Source organism: Rhea pennata, chromosome 1 (assembly GCF_028389875.1).
Source record: "Rhea pennata isolate bPtePen1 chromosome 1, bPtePen1.pri, whole genome shotgun sequence".
Taxonomy (NCBI): domain Eukaryota; kingdom Metazoa; phylum Chordata; class Aves; order Rheiformes; family Rheidae; genus Rhea; species Rhea pennata.
This window is the reverse complement of record NC_084663.1, coordinates 137,096,693-137,117,079: the sequence shown is the minus strand read 5'-3', so window position 1 is coordinate 137,117,079 and position 20,387 is coordinate 137,096,693. Positions and strand designations below refer to the sequence as shown.

Below are 20,387 nucleotides of genomic sequence, written 5' to 3'. Positions count from 1 at the left end.
CTACCTCAGCAGACAAAGCACCCATGCTTTGGGAGTGATGGGAGTTTTAACTCATGTGGACATGAAGATTATCTCCCTGAGGATGCCCACAGAACAGTCAGAAGGTGTGGTGGTTGCATGCATAGTAGCACTAGCTTTAATTACCCGTTTTCATCACAAAGTAGGGATGTGGCACCAGCCTAGTGGCTGAATCTGAACTGTTGCACCCTGCATCTCTCCCCTGATTTTTCCGCTTCTATTATGCTTCCCACCACTATCTAGACCAGGGATGTATTGGATCATAGCTTCCTTCTCTCACCACTTTCAAACCCAGGTTCCTTGCAGTGGAAACAAAGTGTGCATAGGGTTGAGGAGCAGTGGGGGAGTTGCCAGTGTGTGAACCCAAACTGAGGCCCTCATGCAGCACAGGGTCCCTCAGTTCATGTGAACCCTGGGCAGTGAAGTCTGCTGGTACTCTGAGTTATTCTACAACTTTTGGCTCATGCTGGACTTTTACGTGGCCACAACCTGACTGTTAGTCACCTGCATGTTGCGCCAGCGTGGCCATCTCTGCCGTCTTTTTCCGTTTGAGGAGAAGCAGATGTACTTCTGAGTGCACCAGGTCCCTTGACAAAAGCGTTTTGTTTCAGTTTTGAACAATAATTATGTCTTCAAAAGCTATGATACTTACATGTTTCCTCTTTTCTTTAGTTTTGACGCCTCCCTTTTCCCTTTTACCATTTTACTCATAAAACTGGAACGATGAAATACAAACCAGACAAAGGAAAATTAAGGACTTTTAAATAAAGACTGAACCTTCTTTTCCATTCCTGGGAGAAATATGTTTTGTTAGAAACATTTCAGCTAGCTCTCTTCTTGATGGTGAACCTTTTTGTTTCTATGACTGCATGAAAAATATCTGCCAAGACAGATTACAGTGCTGTTTCTTAATTGTTTTTATTTACACCGTTCAATGATTGTATTGTTTTCATGCTTTCAAGTAACCATTCTTTATGATAGCAGGTGAAAGTAAAAATAATCTAGATTTATAGTACTCTGTAGTTCACATAGTACTTTCTGAAAGTTTTTGCAGATCATTTTTGCTTAAGTGCATTCATTTTTGTCTAATGGTTAAACTCATTAAAATTTCATTTTAATTATGACCACACCAAAGCATTATGCCCTCTTCTTCTTTCCATCAGTCTAATAAATCTTTGCTAGGTTAATATCACCACTGCTCATAAGGAAGTGACTGAATAGCTAAAGCACTTGAAGCAGTTTAAATTTTTGATTTCTATAACTATGGCATTCGATTATCATTTCTGACCATTTTATTCCATAAATGGAGTATCATTCAGATTGGTGCCTTACTAACTTTTAAGCATTACTCAAATAATGTGCCTGTTTTGTTTTCTGATCAGATTTTATGTGTAGAAATTATTTGATGCGTTGCTTTCATTAGTAATCTCTTAAGGTCCTTGGATATAATCCAGGCCCAGTAGAGATCTGCAGTGATTTGGCTGTTCGGTGATGGAAAAAGAATAAGATTTTTTTTTACTATTTTTACATCCATTTGAAAGAGATGTCATAATACAGTTAATGTGTCTGAGAAAAAATGTTTACAGAGAACCTTCAGTAAATAACAGTCATTTATGAATTGTAATGATTGTGACTTTATTCAAAGTTTCTCACTGTCTGTTTTTCACTCTGCTTACCCTTCTGGAGTTGTGTAATTAATAGCACAGCCCACTGTATCAACTATATTGATTGTAAACAAGGATATAAAAAATAAACAGGTTTATTCCAAAGACTTAGAAACCTGAAATGAAAAAGAATATCAAATTGTACTTTTAAAAATCATTTTGAAGCTAGACATATGAGTCTTTTGAACAGGATGGTTTTTGACTACTTGCAGTTGAGAAGTTGATGTAGAATGGTGACAGTTTTTTCTTTGAGTGTATACATAACAACATTTTTCCTAATCATATTTAGGACCATTGCCACTGCATTACTTCCATGTAAGCTTTTTAGCATGCTTAATTCTGTATGTGTCTTTAGTTTTAGACACAGCGTGATGATAATGTGGTTACTGATGAACATACTAACAGTGTGTTGCTTCGTAGAAGTGCAGGCTGGTACATGGCCACTTTCCAACAACCCTTTCGCTGTGTGGGCAGGACTCCCCTCATATAAGTACTATGTTGAACAGCCTTTCCTCGTTCACTGGTGTGTGGTGTAAATCCCAGTGTGCGCTGCTGCACCTGTCCTTTCTTTCTGGAGGCTTCTTCTTAGGCTGTACCTATTTTTCTAGAGTGTGCTTGTACAAAATACACAGTCTGTTCAGGAGGAAAGAATATGTGAAAATCCTGCGTAAAATTTCTTGTTAAATGTTTCAGCCTCTCCACCCTTCATCCTGTTGGCCTTTTTCTCATACTTGTTCATTCTTCCTCTCTTCTGCTCCACAGTTGTTGTTGGGTCTCTTTTCCCTCTTCGTTAGCCGTTCTCCAACCTCAGGTACATTATCATTCACATATTCCTTCCTGTTTGGTGCCTGGGGTGAAGGTTCCTTCATTCCCAGAGGTCCTCCTCCTGGCAGAATTTGCTCAGGGGGGCTTCAAGCAGTACAGCAAGGCTGTCTTTTTATGTACTTCTCTGCACTTAAGAGACATCACTTGTATATGAGAAATAGTCATGAATGTAGAGTAATCCATAAATATAAAGGGTTGAAGTTTGACAAGGAGGATCCCAAGCAGCCAGTGAAAGAGGATATTGTGGAGGACCTCCATGTTTTAAAAATGTAGAGGTAGAGGGTCCAGGCCCATCTAGTCAGGAGACAAGGTGAGATGTCCACACATGCCACGAAGTCTGAAACAGATCTGTTGTTTCACTCATGGTACTTGGGACAGTCACAATAAACCTGTTGTTTACAGTAGAGGAAACTGATAAAATTTTTGCGGTTCCTGGATTAAAATAAGGTTTGGCAGTTCCACACCTTGAATGCATAAGTTATATATGTATGTGACTAATGATTTGACTGCGATTACCCTCTGGCAATAACAAAATGTAATCATCATTTCTGGTAGATCACTTTGTTTAGGAGAGAAGAAACTCAGTTTTTAAGAGTAATCAGAAATCTAATCATTACTTCAGCAATTAAACTTGTGCTGAGAGTTTAACAAAGGAACACTCCTGATGGCGATCTGTCAGTGCACTGTGGTGATAAAAATTACTGCATAGTAAAATTTCTCAACATTATTAGTTCCCCGTTTCTGCCTGCTCTTCTGCAATGCTCTTGTGATGCAGTCTAGTTGTTTCAGCCTTGCTCACAGCCATGAATGACAATATTTAGTTTGCTTTGGGGCATTACATACTGTTCCACTTAATAAATTTAATTTTTCCTCTTGTTCACATTTTGTTTGCTTGCTAAATTTTGCCTCGCATATTTGCCTTTAGGGATGGCCCAAAAAATCAACACATTTTTGTAGTCATACAATTTTTCCTTATTTCCTAACAAACATAATATTTCATAGTTAACTAAAGACTAATTTTGGGTAACAAGCCTAAAATTGATTGTATATATGCAATTTATGGCTACTTAAAACTATTTTAGTCTGATTTGACACTCATTTTCAGAAAGCAAATTTTTCTTTTTCCTTTTATGACTGTTACATACTGCTGCCTTGTTTTATTTCCTTATGGCAACTCAGTACTACGCTATCTTCTTCTAAGCTGCTACATCCTTCTTTTTCTTGAGCATGAGGAATGATTTTGTTGTTGCAACAGCTCTACCAGTGAGAGGACTCAGAGGGGCTTTTGCAACAATGTAAACACCATTTCACTTGGAATCGCCTCAAATTGCAGCTGACTTGCAGAAGTGGGCAAAACACTGATCATTCTTTTGTCAATGTAAAAAACAGCTTCCCGCAAAATAAAGGGTATAATTTCAAGCAATTATCTGCAATTGATCTGCTATAATGCTGCTGATGAAAGTTAGATCTAGTTTTGAGAAGTCCAAAAAATGAGAAAGATAGTATTTTCCAGAAAGTCTCCTCTTATTACTAGCAATCTCTCATACTTTGACCCTGCTGATGGGATGCCCATAGATTATGATCACAAACAGGGTTCAAAGAAGGGTCTCAGTTTTCACAGTCTTTTCCTCCAAACAAATCTCTGTGCAGTGCTTCATCGCTCTTGCTGGCAGTTTCTCTAAGTAATGCTGAAATGATCAGCTGAAGTTTTACTTAATTCTATGTAAGCAAGTAAAAATTACCCAAATTCCTGATAAATTTGAGCTTTCGGCAGAAAATGCTGCATAGGTTACACATTGTGAAGTTTGTCTTTTTTGCAAAAGTCACTCTAATTAAGCTGCTTTTATCTGTGACAATGCAAATACTTTACCTGCAGGTCATCGGCTTAACTTTAAGGTCATCGGCTGAGAATAATGGCTTCCATTTGGCTAAAAGATGACATATCAGAAACAAACGAACCTGCCACTTTTATCTAGAATTCCATAAATTTTGAATCATTTATTGATAGTGTTCTTAGCCTAGAAATGATAAGACATTGAAATATAATAGAGTAGCAGATGATATTCCTGCTGTTTTGTTAGACAAGTAAATTTTGGTAATCAAAAATAAATATTTTGCTTATTTTTTCCCCTGCTTTTTGGAAGTGGTTCCTTTCTCAAAGAGAAAATGTCAAGTGCCAAGTTAATGCAGACACAGGCACAATGGAGACAGTGTAATTAAATGTAAAATCTGTGATATTATTCAAACCTTTAATCATCGGAGACTATTCCCCAAAAGCTTGGCACAGCTGTTCTAGGTTTTGTTATATCCCTGTTATACAATCTGAAGATATTTTAGAAAGCAGTTTACTTTCAGGTGTACCCAGAGTGTCTTGAAATATGCCTGAGTCTATCCATTTTCCCTTGTGCAGGCAGGCAGCGGTAGAAGTGACGAGGTAGGGAAGCCACACATTTTATCACAGACGATGGTATACTCCTCTTGCTAAGCAGTGATGTTGAACATTATTGCCCGAGGAGATTCCCGGGACCTGATGTATGTTTAAGCTTTTCAATTGTATTGAATCCCCTATCACATTTTGGGGGTAATTTAAGTGTTTATTTTTCCTCCCCTCCCAACCCTGACTTTTGAAATTCTAGAGAGCAAACAACAAAGTGACATAGCGGTCTGCCAGATTTACTGTATGTGAAAAACCGTACCGGAATCCAGAATAAAATTTGACAGGCTGCATCTAAAGAGAGTCGAGGCTGGTGACTCATCTGCAACAAGAGCAAACAGCTGTAAAAAGCCTCTTACAGCAAGAAGAGTACCTGGAAGATACTCTTCTTTTCACCTGTCCTTGCAAGTGAAAGCCAGTCAGCCTATTCCTGTAGTTGTGCTGTCCCATGGCAGCAGGAATAGAGAGATTGCAGTCCGTTACTTGGATGTCAGATAGAAAATGCTCCTCACACTGCAGAAAGGGAGCACCAGATGGAGGAGGGGGAAATTGGAAAGGGCATGTGTGCACGGTCTTAATCATGGTGTTACCTTAAGCTGTCTCTTTTCTAGGTATTCATTTCCAGAGTACTGTATGTGAGCATGCTGCATTACCATTTTCTTGTTGTACCGTCTCACTGAAGAAGAATTTTTGTTTTTCTAATTCACTTTCTTTTCTTTTCTGCTACTGTTTCTGATCTTTTGGGGCCCTTCTGTGTTTTTCATCACTGATTTTGGAAACTCAGCTTGGTTTGATCCTGTGTATGAATTTTCTTTCGTATGCTGTTACTGGTAGAAAAAAAAAGCACTATATGGTCATAGCTATTAGAGAAAAAATAAGTAAGAATGAACTCTGAAATTGAGAAAGCATTCACTTCTATTCCTTGGTTCTGTTTTGAACTCCAGGAATTACCAGATGACTCTAATATTTCGTGGAGTGTGACATCTTCTGTTCATTGTTTATTGGTTGATATTGAGCCCATGGAATTAGTCATCACATTCTCCATGTGATAATAAGTCAGTGGCATGCAAAAACAACTTAGATTTCATCCTGCCAGTTTCTAAAAACTTTTCTTTGAAATCTATGTGAGTATGTGTATGTAGTTTCTCATGGACTATTCCAAAATTTTCCATTTGAAGGAAAAGTCATTGACTGGTCCCTGATCAATGTTCATTCATGCAAGCAAGTGTGGTTGACAGCAGTCATTGATAAAATACTATCAGGAATTTGTGTATATACTGACAGCTCTTTTCATTGCTCCAGTCTGACTGTGGGATAAGTTTCAGTATGTGCTACCCATCTATATATATTTGTGTATATGTATTTTCTCAAGGAGCATTATGGTTTGGCTATATTTCCATTCTTCTCATTGGACAGTATGCAAAGTATTACTGTATATGTGGAATACCCAATGTGTGAGAAACAAGGTAACTAATTTAAAGAGGAAAGATGTGTTGTAACTTGAAATTGTGTGATATATGTTGTCATCATTTCTCCTTCCAGTCTCCTAAATCAGCATTTATTAGTGCTGCAAAAAAGGCAAGATTGAAGTCCAATCCTGTCAAAGTGCGCTTCTCAGAAGAAGTAATTATCAATGGCCAGGTGTCGGTGAGTATTCAACTTTTTAACCTCAGGAAGGACTGAGCATTTCATCCAAAGGTATGCCTCAAGGCTGGAAAGTAAGGAAAATATGTAGTAGGAACAATGGTGATAGGCTTGCAAAAAAACAGAAAAGGATATTTCTACTTCTGAAGTTTTAGGAAGGCTCATGTTTTCACATCTACAAATTGGGCCCCTAAACTGTAAAAAAAAAAATGGCTCTTTAAAAAAAATAAATGCTGGTGAATATGCATTCTGTGGAGATAGCGCACATATATCTTTCTTTATAGCCTTGATAATGCTTGCTTGTTTTTTCAGGGCATTTTTGTAAAAGGAAAACCCATCAACTCAAGAGAAATAGCATGTCAGGAAAATGAGTTAACACTATCTTACAGACCTCTTTTAAAATTTGGTTTATCTACTTGCACTTGTTCTTTCCAGCCCTCAGGAAAAGTGAGCCTTGTTCTGAGAGCCACTGAACTCCTCCTTAAACATGAACATCTAGCTTGTTTTCATAATTTGCCAGAACATCTTTCTGCATTGATGCCTTTGTTCAACTCTTTCAAACATGAAGTGATACTGTATTTTTTTCCACAGCAGATTTTGCTTTTGTTAAAAAAGCAAAGCCTTATTTGTTTCTCTTCCTTTTGGGGTTTGTTTTACTCTTTTTTTGAATTGTCACAATTAAGTAGCAGTATTATACATTATTATTCTCAAATTATGCCAAATTTAACATCCAGCATCAAGGAAAATGTGTAACATCTTGATTTTAATTTTTACTAATGATTCTGATGTTCCAGTTTTGTAGATTAAAGACACTAGATAGCTTACTGTGTTGCAGAGGCACAGTAACCTATTTTTTCTATTTTATTGAAAATGTTTCAATTTTAGCGGTAGAATTTATTGTCAGAGGAACAGTATTTAAGGAAAGAAAATATTCTAAGTCAGTAATAAAATGTACACAAACAGTTATTTATTCCAACAAAAAGATAGGTAGTAGATGCAGCTGTAATGAACATGGCTAGAATCTTGTAGGGCGTAACTAATTCTGCTTTCAGTTGGAGTTAACAAAATAATTTTCAGATGTTACATGCTCATCTGTACGATGCCCTTCTCTATAGATGACAATTGCGATTTCCCTTTTAACATGAAAAGTGGAGTTGTAATCTGATTCACTAATTTACTTGGCAGGAAACAGTTAAGGACAATTCGCTTCTTTTCATGCCAAATGTTCTGAAGGTGTATCTAGAAAATGGACAAACCAAATCTTTCCGTTTTGACTGCAGCACTTCAATAAAGGTAGGCTAAATCTACCAAATCCCATAACATGCGATGCTCAGGATGACAATTTGCAAGACCTTTTGAGAACTGTAATTTATTTTGAACCATTTAAGGATCAGAATGACTAGTGTGTTTGATTATGGCTGAATTCTTAGTTGAGAAATAATGTTCCATTCTGTTTCTCTGCTGGTAACATACATTGTATTGTGGATGAATAAAAAGTAGGAGTGATCATTTTAATGTGCCTGGAGCACAATTAAAATTGCATGGACCTATCATTTTGATATGGTGCCAAATGGTAGCATGATTTGTCAGCAAAAGTAAGAAGCTAAGAAGACGAAGATGTTGGTTGCTAGTTAAGTATCATCTATCTTGTCATCCAGTGAACTTGAACTGGATGTTGTAGGGTGATGGCAGTGGTAAATTGTTCATCTCAGTGTATTGTCCTCTATACTTTCCCTAACACATTTCACACAGGTTAAACAAAGCAGTGAAGCTCTGACCCACTGCTAAGGCTACTAGGGAGGTGTTTGTGATATTCTGTTCCATTTAGGTTCCTAAATCATGCCAAAGACAGCCAGTAGTATCCTGGCCTGCCTTAGACAGAGCGTTACCAAGAGGCTGAGGGAGGGGATCCTTCCCTTCTCCTCAACCCTGGTGAGGCTGCATCTGTAGTGCTGCATGCAGGTCTGGGCTCTCCAGTACAAGAGATATGGACCTACTGGAGCAAGTCTGGAAAAGGGCCGCAAAGATGATGAAGGGACTGGAGCATCTCATATGAGGAAAAGCTGAGAGAAGTGGGACTATTCAGCCTGGGGAAAAGAAGACTGAGAGGGGATCTTATCAATGTGTATAAGTATCTGAAGGGAAGCTGTAGAGAGATGGAGCCAGACTCTTCTCAGTGGTGCCCAGTAAAGGGACAAGAGGCAATGGACACAAACACTGGAAGTTCCAACTGAACCTGAGGAAAAAAATATTTATTGTGATGGTGACTGAGCACCAGCACAGGTGGCCCAGAAAAGCTGTGGAGTCTCCTTCTCTGGAGATATTCAAAACCCACCTGGATGTGATCCTATCTAATATGCTGTAGGTGACCGTGCTTGAGCAGGGGGTTTGGATTAAATGATCTCCAGACGTCCTTTCCAACCTCAACCATTCTATAATTACATGAAAGGCTGAGAGAGCTGGGACTGTTCTGCCTGGAGAAGAGAAGGTGCAGGGTTCAATATGTATAAATATCTGACAGGACCATGTAAAGAGGATGGGGCCAGACTCTTCTCAATGGTGCCCAGTGGTAGAAGAGGCAACAGGCACATACCAAAACACAGGGAAGTCCACTTGAACATAAGAAATCATGTCTTCACTGTGAGGGGCTGATCACTGGCACAGGTTTCCCAGAGAGCTTGTTGAGTCTCCATGTTTTGAGATACTCAAAACCCAACTGGACACAGCCCTGGACAACCTGCTCTAACAGACCTTCCTCAAGCAGTGGGGTTGGACCAGATGATCACCAGAGGTGCCCTCCAACCTCAGCTACTCTGTCACTTTGTGATTCTGTGTTAGCAAGAAATGAATCTGTTTGGGTAATACAGTGTGTATGTATTTTAGCAGCAAATTTAAAAGGTCCAAGATAGCTAGCAACATATAGTGCCTTTTATAGTGCTTATTACTTCCTCTTCAAAAATTCCTTTTAATAGCATGTTTTTTCATGTTACTGTTATACCTTGTTATACTGTTATATACTGTTATACTGTTATATCTTTGAACATAGTTTAGGAGTATAAATAAAAGTAGATTTAATGCTTAAGCAATAGATTCTCCATTAGCCAGAATAGTGGAATATTAACCTCCGTTATTTAGAGTGGTTGCTTGCAATCCATTAATGCTTTTATTTTTTTACAGCATACAGAATTATCCTTATCCCCCTACACATCCTTCATCCTTCCACCAATTTGATGTTGACTTTCCATAAACACACTGTAATCATTCAATTAATCTTCCTAACTTATGTTAAAACACTTGGATTACTATTCATCATGATCTCCTTAGTAAATACTGTCCATCTGGATCCTTATGTGTATATAACATTCTCTTGGATAGATAGAAATGCTTTAATCTTTCACCGTAGTGTGATACTGTTTTTAAATGATGGGTTGTTATGTATTTCTATCTCCTACAACATTCAACAAAACAAGAGATAATTGTCAGATGATATTAATACTCTACATATATATTTACAGAGCAGTATATGAAAGTAAACTATGGATCGATTGAATGTTTTTGTGATATTTATTCAGCTGTTATTTTAGAAACAATTGTTCTGAATTGATTACCCTTAGACATAAGCCAACGGGAAAAAAGCCTAATTAAAATTCTTTTAAAATAGGCTTTATAGTGTAAATTAAAATAATCCTTGAATTTAGAGTTGCTGCATGGCATAGGTATCATAATTGTTGACTTTTTGTCAGCATTTTAAATGCAAGTGTGTTAAATAAAAGATCAAAGAATGCTTTTAAAAAAAACTTGCCATAAAAACGAATAAAGGCCATCTGTTTTTTTTTGGCCCATCTTAATCTGGGAATGGCTTTGTCCTTACTGCTTGGTGGCTCTCCCTTAGAAATAGGTGGAGGGAGGAAAGGCAAGACCCTCTCTGCCTTGCTGATGGATAGGTTGCATTTTCAGAGGGACGGAGGGGTATGATTTAAGGCTCACACAGTATAATTTGCTTGTTAAACTGCCCCGAGAACCATCTGTTCACAGTAGTTGCATGTATGTATTTTTCACATGCATGTTTGATACCAATTCAAAGATACTTGAATACAAAAGTGCTCATTTTCCGCTGGGTGTGTGGCAAGGAAGAACTGGGTTCCCAAGTATTCCATGAATTTAGTTGCATTTTATAAATCCTTTGTTAATTAGGATGTCATCTTAACACTCCAAGAAAAGCTTTCCATCAAGTGTATCGAACACTTTTCACTGATGCTGGAGCAGAGGGTTGAAGGATCTGGAGCGAAACTCCTTTTGCTACATGAACAGGAGACTCTAACTCAGGTTTGTGTAATGATATGTGAAAACAGATATTAATGAGACTGATTAATCAGTAAATTATCCAACCTTTTAATTACTTAAATGAGTTAATTGCAAGATTTATTGTTCGATATGGAGAATGAAAGACTTAATACCAATACATAAAAGTGATTGTAAGAATTTGATCTTTGATTCCTATCTGATTATACAAATGCGTATCTGGATAACAGGAAATGATACTCTTTCTGATGAAGCCAAATTTGGCATGGCAGTGGCATGGCAATGTCTCAGTGAGACATTATGTCACTTCTGTGATGATGAGTTGTGATCCAGAAAATGTTTGTTGTGACTTTTTCCTTAGATCCGGGAAGAGAATTAGGCTGTTGACAGGCCAGCTCTGACTAGAGTTAAGTCTCTTCACTCTTCCCGGCAGAGGACCCTGATTTTAGCTGCTTATCATTATGACAAACTATTTAGCCTGAAATTTCCCATGATGTTTATATATTATAGGAAAATGTTAGTATTTTTTAGATTTTGCCTAATTTTTCCAAAGAAGAGAAATGAATTCTTAGATGAGATGGAGAACAATAATTAAATTTAAATGTCAAAATTCCTTTGATCATGTAACTAGAGCCTGTGTAACAGTATGAAAGAACTTGGTTTATCAACTAACAGTCTTTCTAGCACTTTCCAACTTTTGAACATTTGACTTTGGCATCTTAACATTCTTTTCTTGTGATTATAAGCTATGCATTGAACGTACAGTATTGAGAAGTACTCAATACTGGCTATTCTGGCCTAGCTCACTCTCTTTGAAGTAATTGGTAGAATTCCCATTGAAATTAAAAGGATCAGAATAAGCCAACACAGAAAGCTTTTGAAGATCCCATCCTGAGCTTTTATTTATGCATACAGAGTATGCCTAGATACCTAGGAAGGAGGACAGAGATGATGTGGGATAAGCATACATTTTGAGTGCAAGACTATCACTTTATTGAAGATTTTAAAACATAGAGTTTTATAAGTTAAAGACTGATTATAGAGTACACTAACTCTCTAATTACATTAGTCTAATGAAATAAACTGCATAAACTACATTAATTTTGAGGGTTTCTTCCTTGAAGTTCCTGTACAATCAGCAATACTTTAATTTGCTATTACAGTGTTGCTGCTGACCATGACTTATGATAGTGTTACTGGATTGCTGCCCTTTCATCCAATTATTCATTAGCTATGTGGCGGTTCCCTGTGAATATACGCAGATTATTGTATTACATTTTTAACCAAGATTTTTGCTGACCAACAAGCAGAGAAATTTTTTTTCATTCCTTAAAACACTGAGAGAGGTTCGTATTGGTCAGAAGTCTAGGAGAAAATATCTTAATTCAGAATAACTCAGGAAAACTGAAAAGACAAAATTTCTCACAAATTACCTAATGGATAAATACAGTCAAGAAAGAGTTAGAATAATAGCACCTGCATTATCATTTAGTCTGAGAAATAAAATGTGACCTCTCCCCAAAAACCTTATCATCCTTCTAGTTTATGAGAATCTTGATCCTGCTGAAGTACACCTCATTTGTTGGATCATTTTCATTAAGGTCTATGCCATCTGTTCTTTTGTTCGGGTTTTAAGTGAGAATGAGTTGTGTTGGGCAGTGTTGGCTACGTATGTCTTAAATTCTTTCCACAAGGTTGTATATATATGGGGTTTTTATGTGTAATTCTTAATGAAGTGCCCACTGGAAAGCTCTGTTGGACAGAATTGTTTCCCTTGCTATCAGTGCCTCTGGACAGGGTCAGAAAGTTTAAAGGTACAGATTGTGTTACAGTATGGCAAAGCTCTGATGTGATTATTGTACGATCCTAGGTGACCCAGAGGCCAAGCTCCCATAAGATGAGATGTCTTTTCAGGATTAGCTTTGTCCCAAAGGATCCCATTGATCTTTTAAGAAGAGATCCAGTTGCTTTTGAATATCTCTATGTACAGGTGAGTGAAAGTGCAGCCATTATGCTAATAAAGGGTAATAAAAAGATCATTGTGCTGAGTGTATATATAGATATCTGTCTTCACGTAGAAGAATGTGGCTGTAGTAAGTCCTCATTTTTGTTTCTGCTGTATAAAACTTGGGGAATCTGCAGATCTTTATTATCAGGGAAGTTCCCTGTTTTCCATAGCAATGCTTTGATATCTTTCCAAAATACATTTGGCTTTCAAAGAGAGTAAAGTCAAAATAATTACTATTACTTATTTCTGGTGTTATAATATCAGGCAGAAATGATGTCTGAGAAGGAACTTCTAGTAAAATGGATGAGAAAGCTGGTGTACAAGCAATGTAGTTCTCTTTTTTCCTGGATGTTTGAGCAGGCAGAATCTTACTATCCTGAATCCAGATACTCTAACACCCTCCCAACAGTCACTGTGAAAGACGATTACTGTTCTCAGGAAGGATGAAGAGAGCGAAAGCTTGGATCAAAATGTTCATGCCTTCTGCCCCTTAGCAGAGGTTCTTGTGTTCCTCAGACATACCCATCTCCTGTGAGCATCTGACATCTCTGAGAACTGCAGTCTTAACTTCAGCATGGTCCTGCTGTTTAGGGTTTGGGGTTACTTTTCATGTTCCTTTAAATAATGGATTATAATGTATTTTTAGTGCAAGATTTTTGAACTTGATGCTCCCTCTACTGGTTCTTTGGCAGAGCTGTAACGATGTGGTTCAGGAAAGATTTGGACCAGAACTGAAATACGACATTGCCCTGCGGTTGGCTGCATTACAAATGTATATTGCAACTGTGACCACCAAGCAAACTCAGAAAATCTCCCTCAAATATATAGAGTAAGTTGAGAATAAAGTATGTTCCTTAGAAGTGAAGCTTTAGGAGTAACGTATAGATACTCTAAGGTTGGTTCCTTAATGTATCTACACATATGCAACGAATTTATGTTCTGTCTTTGTCACTGGCAGTGATTCAGGTGTGTTAAGAGCTGTAAGTATGGACCTTTGGCCATCTGAGTAGGCATGTGAAATAGCCTGTAAGTGTAAATAAGATTAACCCACTTGCTTTCAAGAATTTATTAGTCATATCTAAGTTTAAATGGTCTAAAGCTTAAAGTTTTAGTACAGAGATGGTTGTAGTATGATTCAGATTATTTTTTGGCTTAGAAGACCACAGGTCTTCCATCTTTATCAAAGAAGATTTCTTAGATACAGAAATATCCAGTAATCACTTGTTTTATGTTTTCCTTATAACTGTGCAGAAGAGCCTAAAGGGTAAATATATGTAATTACAAAGGAAAGGAAAATTTCCAAAATGAAACTGTGTATATCTGCTTGGATTTTTAAAAATACCTTTTCATTATTACTTAGTGCTTTAGTTCTTTAGTTCAGTCTTTAGTTCATCCACTTTTCTGAGGATCATGTTATATTGTTTCCTACTAATGAATCAGCAGAAATAATTACTTATTACTGACGAGTCAGTCTTCTGTCAAAAGGGATGCTTAAAGCAGAAGCAATTTGGGTTAAAAGGGGGGGACTGGTTGCTTCTGAGGAGCAAAATGAAACGCAAGTGACAAAGACTATGTTTGGTTTGCTCTAAGAAACTAGAAAATTAAATGAAGTCTGGCATTATTCTGTTAGATCTTCTGCAATTTTAATTTTGTAATGGTACTTATGTATTTGATAATTAAGTGGTGCTTAACAATAAAGCCTAGATTTTAAACAGGCAAACTTTAAACTTCTTTCTGAGTGATAGGATTGGGAGAGAAGAGGGATAATATATTTTAAAGCATCTTCTTTATAACAAATGTGTATTTTGAGTATGGAAAATATTGCATTATTGCAAAACACTGGACTTCATCAACTCTCCTTGTGCTTTCAGGAGTTCATTCACTTGGCATCATGGCCACTGTAGTCTTTAGATAAATAATCATCACAGGAATGTGAAATTAAATACATGCCTTTTATTGCAGAAAAGAATGGGGATTAGAGACTTTTCTTCCATCTGCTGTGCTGCAAAGCATGAAAGAAAAGAACATAAAGAAAGCACTTTCACACCTTGTCAAAGCAAATCAAAACCTAGTTCCTCCGGGTAAAAAGGTATTACATTTGCATCTTAATGGAAAATATGTTTTAAAGACCAGAGAGGGTGGTATGCATGGGAAACATTTAAAATTAGTCCTTTGGAAAAACATCTAGCCATTATATTTTTGGAGAATGTAGACAACTTAACATTTGGTGCCCATTATGACGTAGCCAAGAACAATTAAAAAAATTAATTATACCCCAACTAAACCATCTTATCTAGAGAATGACAGAAAATTGGTTATTAACACTCCACTTACGATAAAGATTATACTTTTTAAATTCATTTAGTGCTTCCTATTAATGAGAGACTTGGTAGGAAAGTTATCGTTCTCTCTCTGATGCTCTGATCTGAGCCACATGGATATATGGGTGTAACATAAGTGGTATTTTTTAGGATTGTTTTCAGTTATTTTGTAGGTAGACACCTTTTGCTGGCCAAGACCTAACAGGATAGATGGTGTTTGTTACAGTAATTAACCTTCCTTGTTGTTGTAAAATGATTTTCTTAACACTAAGCTTTCACTTCAGCTGGAAGAAGATGTAGAAGACAGCATCTCTGAGAAATGCCTTGGTTCCATATGTACAGCTGAGGCTGGTTTTAGACACCATATTGAAATTCCTTTTTGCAAGCCACCTAGACTCTCTTTGCAGTCAGTGGAGAGAAACAGGCACTTTGAGGGGGCAAATCATCCTATCCCACATTAGGCACCAAAAATAGGTCATCTGACTTTGTCGTAGAAACGCCTGTTTCTCTCCTTTGGCTATAAAAAGAACCTAGAATGACTAGCAGGAACATAAAATGAACCGAATCCTGCTCCACGCCACTCTCTTGCTGAATGGCAACCCCTCAAAATGTGTAGTGCCCAATCTAAGGTTCACTGTGATCAGCAGAAAACTTGCTCAGAGTTGGTGAGTTTCTGATCATCTCTGCCTGGGAGCACAGATCTGTGTGTCTAGGGAACGAAGGCCACCTTTTTGACCGAAACGACGCTTGTCTCCTGTACTGTTGAAGCTAAAGCTGAATAATGTCAATTACTTACTGTTTATTCTGGCAGTATAAGTTTGGTTTTATTTTCTAAATGGATGCCAGTGGCATACAGTATTGATTCTTGGTTAGACTAGAGATTGCAACAATCTCTTCCTGCAGCACACTTTGTTATTTTTGTTTTCTTCTTTTTGATTTGAGCTTTTGAAATCCATCATGTGTCTACCTGCCTTCTTAGCACGTAGGCCTCAGAAACAAAGCATCTGGTCTCACCATTGCCTTCTAGTTCACTTGCAGGTATTAATCTGGGAACCAGTTTCCTTTTAGAGTCTTATTTTCTCCTCAACATGAAGGAAAAGTCTGTCATTCTTAGGATTCTCCTTTTTTACAACCCTTACGAATTTCTGCGCCAGCTGGACACCTACTGAAGGGCTAGGCAAGGCATCCTCCATAGGCTCTCTCCTTTGGATTCATTTCTTTCTTGGAGTCTAGAAGAACCTAAATTTATCAGCTCTTAAAATGCTGTTCAAGACCAAATAAATTTTTAGACTTGAAATCTAGTGGCTGGAGAGAAAATAGCAAATGAGATGAGCTTGATTTGTCAAATTGTTTCAAAGTCAACATTTAAAGGTTTAGCCCAGTGAGGTAAAAGTTTTGTATCCAAACTGTTTGGCTGAAATGAACTGTTTGTTTGTTTCCATTCAGTATGATAAAATATTTTGCAGTTCTTGCTTTTTAAGTAGGTGATTTAAACTAGGAGGAGAAAAAGGAGATAAATTATGGCAAGTATTGCATGATATGATCATATGTATTCGTATACTGTATTTGGCTTTCAGATTTAATTCTCTCTTAAGTATAGTGGAAAAGTTTTATTTAGAGAAATGAAAAATACAGTAATGAGGTGGAATAATACGCCACAAGTACCTAGCAAGATGAAATACACATAGCTGACAAATGCAAATTCTTTGTTCTCTTGTTCTGTATTGGTTCATAAAATGTTAAAGAAATGTTGGTAATTATGAATGGAAAGCTGCTGTCTACTCTTTAAATCCCTCAATAAACAATTGTTTAATATGAGTAGTTTAATATTTTCCATTCATTGGAGCAGTTACAATGTTTTTGCAGTGCCTTGACACAGCCCATACTGAAGTCCTGAGTGCATTTTAGCTAAACAAATAAGATTTTAATGTTAAGAACGAAACTGTTTCTCCTCCTCTGGAACTAAAGCATCTAATGATTTAGTTTCAGGCTCTTAAGAACTCTTATTGCAGTCTACTCACCTTACACTACATAAATATGTTTTCCTTATGAATTTGATAAGGTGTTGTTTTCCCCCACTGCATCTTATCCCTGCTACTGTTTCCTCAGCTCTCCGCTCTGCAAGCCAAGGTGCATTATCTCAAGTTCCTCAGTGATCTACGATTATATGGAGGACGTGTTTTCAAGGCAACATTAGTGGTAATATTTCTCTTGAAATATTTACTCTGTTCTCTTGATTATTTTCTCTAAATGCCTTTCTGCAAAAGCTGAACCATGACATTTTCTTTAGAAGCTTTTAAGTTCTCTTCATACACTGAAAAAATAGTTGCTAAACTGAACTAAATCACTTCTTTTTCTTTTCATCTTGAAAATAAGATTCCTTGTACAATTTGTACTTTGACTGGGGATGTGGAGATAAGCAGCATCTATTCAGCAAATACTGCCATCCAATTAACTATAAAATACTAAAATTATTAACCTGGGCAATTCTTGATGACAAAGATTTTCTTTTAACAGAAGCAGCCTTTATACATCCAACCATTCATCCATCTAAAAACTACAGTACAGCCAATATCCAAGAGCAGATTCTTTTACTTTCTATATTTAATTATGTATACTCTTGTGTATTTGATCTTCTTACAAAACATGTAGTAATCTTTAATGTAGAAATATGAATATGAAGCCTCATGAAAATGAAGAAGGGCAGTAGCAATTGTTATTCCTATGCAGTGCCTATCATGTTTTTACTTTTGTTTTTTTCTTTTTATGCTGAAGCAGGGAGAAAAGCGTTCAGAAGTGACTTTGTTAGTAGGGCCACGATACGGAATCAGCCATGTGATAAACACCAAAACAAACCTGGTGGCTCTCTTAGCAGACTTCAGCCATGTGAACAGGATTGAGATGTTTACAGAAGATGAAAGCAGTGTTAGAGTTGAGCTGCATGTCTTAGATGTAAAAGTAAGTTTGGTGTTGATTTATACTCACATAATGTCAAAGACAAAGTTAACATTTTTGTCATTTTTATTTGAGTTTTTGAGCAAGGTATACTAACTATTCCAAAGATTTTCATGCCAGTGATATTCTAGAGGTGCATTTTTACCCCTTTTGGGGTCAGAGTGCATACAAAGTATTTCTTAGGCATTTGAGAAGCCTAAGGTATACAAGACTGGTGGTATACAGGACTTGTATTCTATTTCTGATTTTTCTGTTGGCTGACCTAGGGCGACTAGCTTTGCTGTTGTGTTTCTTGATGTCTGTGGTGGTAAGAGGAGATGATGAGGCTGACGTCCTTTTGAAACTCTTTGAGCTATATTATAGACTATATTATACTGTCAGAAAATTGCCAGCTACATCCAACTGGTAACACGGCAAGTAACCACATAGTGATTACCAAAGAAATAACCTGTAAAGAGGCAAATTTTTTTTTTAAATCCCTATAACTCCAGTTAAGTTCTCTACCCTACGTAATGTATGCATGGATATTCTCCTTCTGTCTATAAGCATTTAATTTCTCTTGAATCCTACCTCTTTGCCTCTGTGGTATCTTGTGGCAGTGAGTGAAGTTTTGTTTATTATATTGTCCTGGTTCTTCTTGGTGTGCTTCCTGTTAGATCCTGTAGCCTTAAGTGAAAGGCTAGAGAATTAATCCTGATAATTAGAGATTGAAGGAAGATGTCTCATTATACTTGGATCTGCTAAAATAAATACAGCCTAACTGTTCTATTTGCTTATCCAAATACATGTAAAACATATACAAGGAATATTTACTAAGCTTTTGCTTTGAATTATTTAACTTTATTGACCTAGAACTATTGGCCTATATTTAAGTTAATGAAAAACATCTCTATAAATTAATCTAGATACTCTTTGACAGCAATTTAAGAAAAATTTACAAGCTAGTGAATACTGCATCCCTGTCACCTTCCTTAACAACAACAACATCTGAGGATCTCAAGCAACTGTAGACCTGTTACTGTGCTAAGCTCATAGCCCTCTTGAGAGAAAACTAATTTTTTCCCCTTTTTACTGATGGAGAAAATTATATAGAAATGAAATACTTTCCATCTGCTTGTATGTTGAAGGCGATACTGTGTGCCACACTATTTTATATTACCATGATACTATCTTATTTTAAAATATTATTACTATCTTATTGCAGACCACATATATTCCTGTCTCCATGCCTTTCAACACATGCAATCTTAAACCCAGAGAAATTGGCCTAACGGGGATAGGAGGATGTGGATAGAATTTGATAAAAAAAATCTCTCTATGGAGCGAGCAAGTAGGGAATGTGATTGTTTTCTGTGGAGAAAATGTGGGCACACACAGGTAGTTATTCTCAAGCAGATGGCACTTTTATATCTTGGATTACTGTGAGGTGCCAGATTTACATATCCAGATTCTGAATATGTCAATACAAGTCTGTTTCTTAATGAATAAATGGGAATAATAAGTCACTAAGTACTGTGAGGTATGTTTAGTCTACTTATGAAGCATTTTAAAATCCTTGGAATTGAAGGTCTTCAGAAACATAAATTGTTTTTCTCTTTTATTTTTGATTCTTTTCAATGCTTTCTCAAGCGTACATCACTTTGGAGAAGCAGCCAATAAAGGTTTATCTGTCACAGGACTGTTCAGCAAATGAGCAGTAGTTCACAGCACCGCTTTGAGCAATTTAAGATTTCTGTGAAGATCATCTGTTTCTATTAATCTTTGCAAAAAATTTGAGATCAACATAGCATTTCAAATGTTAGTCTTTAGTAGTTACTTGAAAGAACAAAGATCAATTAGCCCGTTACAGGTTTAATAATTTATGTTAATTTTTATAGTTGAATGGTTTGAAAGAAGCATGTACTAAACAGAACATCAAACTGTGCTGGCATGAAATACTTTAAAGAAAGAATAATACTTAGAATTTTTGCATGTTGTTGAAAACTGCTCTTAAAACATTCAGAGTATTTTGCCTAAGATCCTGCAGCACAGGCATTTAAAACATGACCAGGCCTATTGTGGGTTTGGTAGTAAACTGCGATCTTGAATTATTCTTTGACCACAACCACCATTGGCATCAGTTGCCTTTTCACTAGTAAGAAGCTGAATAAGGAGAGCCATCCCCGTTCCATATTATACTCCCTCTGGAAGAAATTATGCAGGTACCCTGCACTTGG

The 20,387-nt window shown here is 36.8% G+C and overlaps 1 protein-coding gene across 1 annotated transcript in view; it reads left to right on the top strand.

The window, feature by feature from the left end:
* The window catches only part of FRMPD4 (FERM and PDZ domain containing 4), a 305,963-nt gene that overhangs the window by 278,007 nt on the left and 7,569 nt on the right, over positions 1-20,387 (top strand). The window contains 8 exon segments of the mRNA XM_062574603.1: positions 6,484-6,588; positions 7,771-7,878; positions 10,780-10,911; positions 12,758-12,877; positions 13,588-13,724; positions 14,858-14,984; positions 17,326-17,415; positions 17,992-18,174. Coding sequence (XP_062430587.1) covers positions 6,484-6,588; positions 7,771-7,878; positions 10,780-10,911; positions 12,758-12,877; positions 13,588-13,724; positions 14,858-14,984; positions 17,326-17,415; positions 17,992-18,174 — 1,002 coding nt within the window.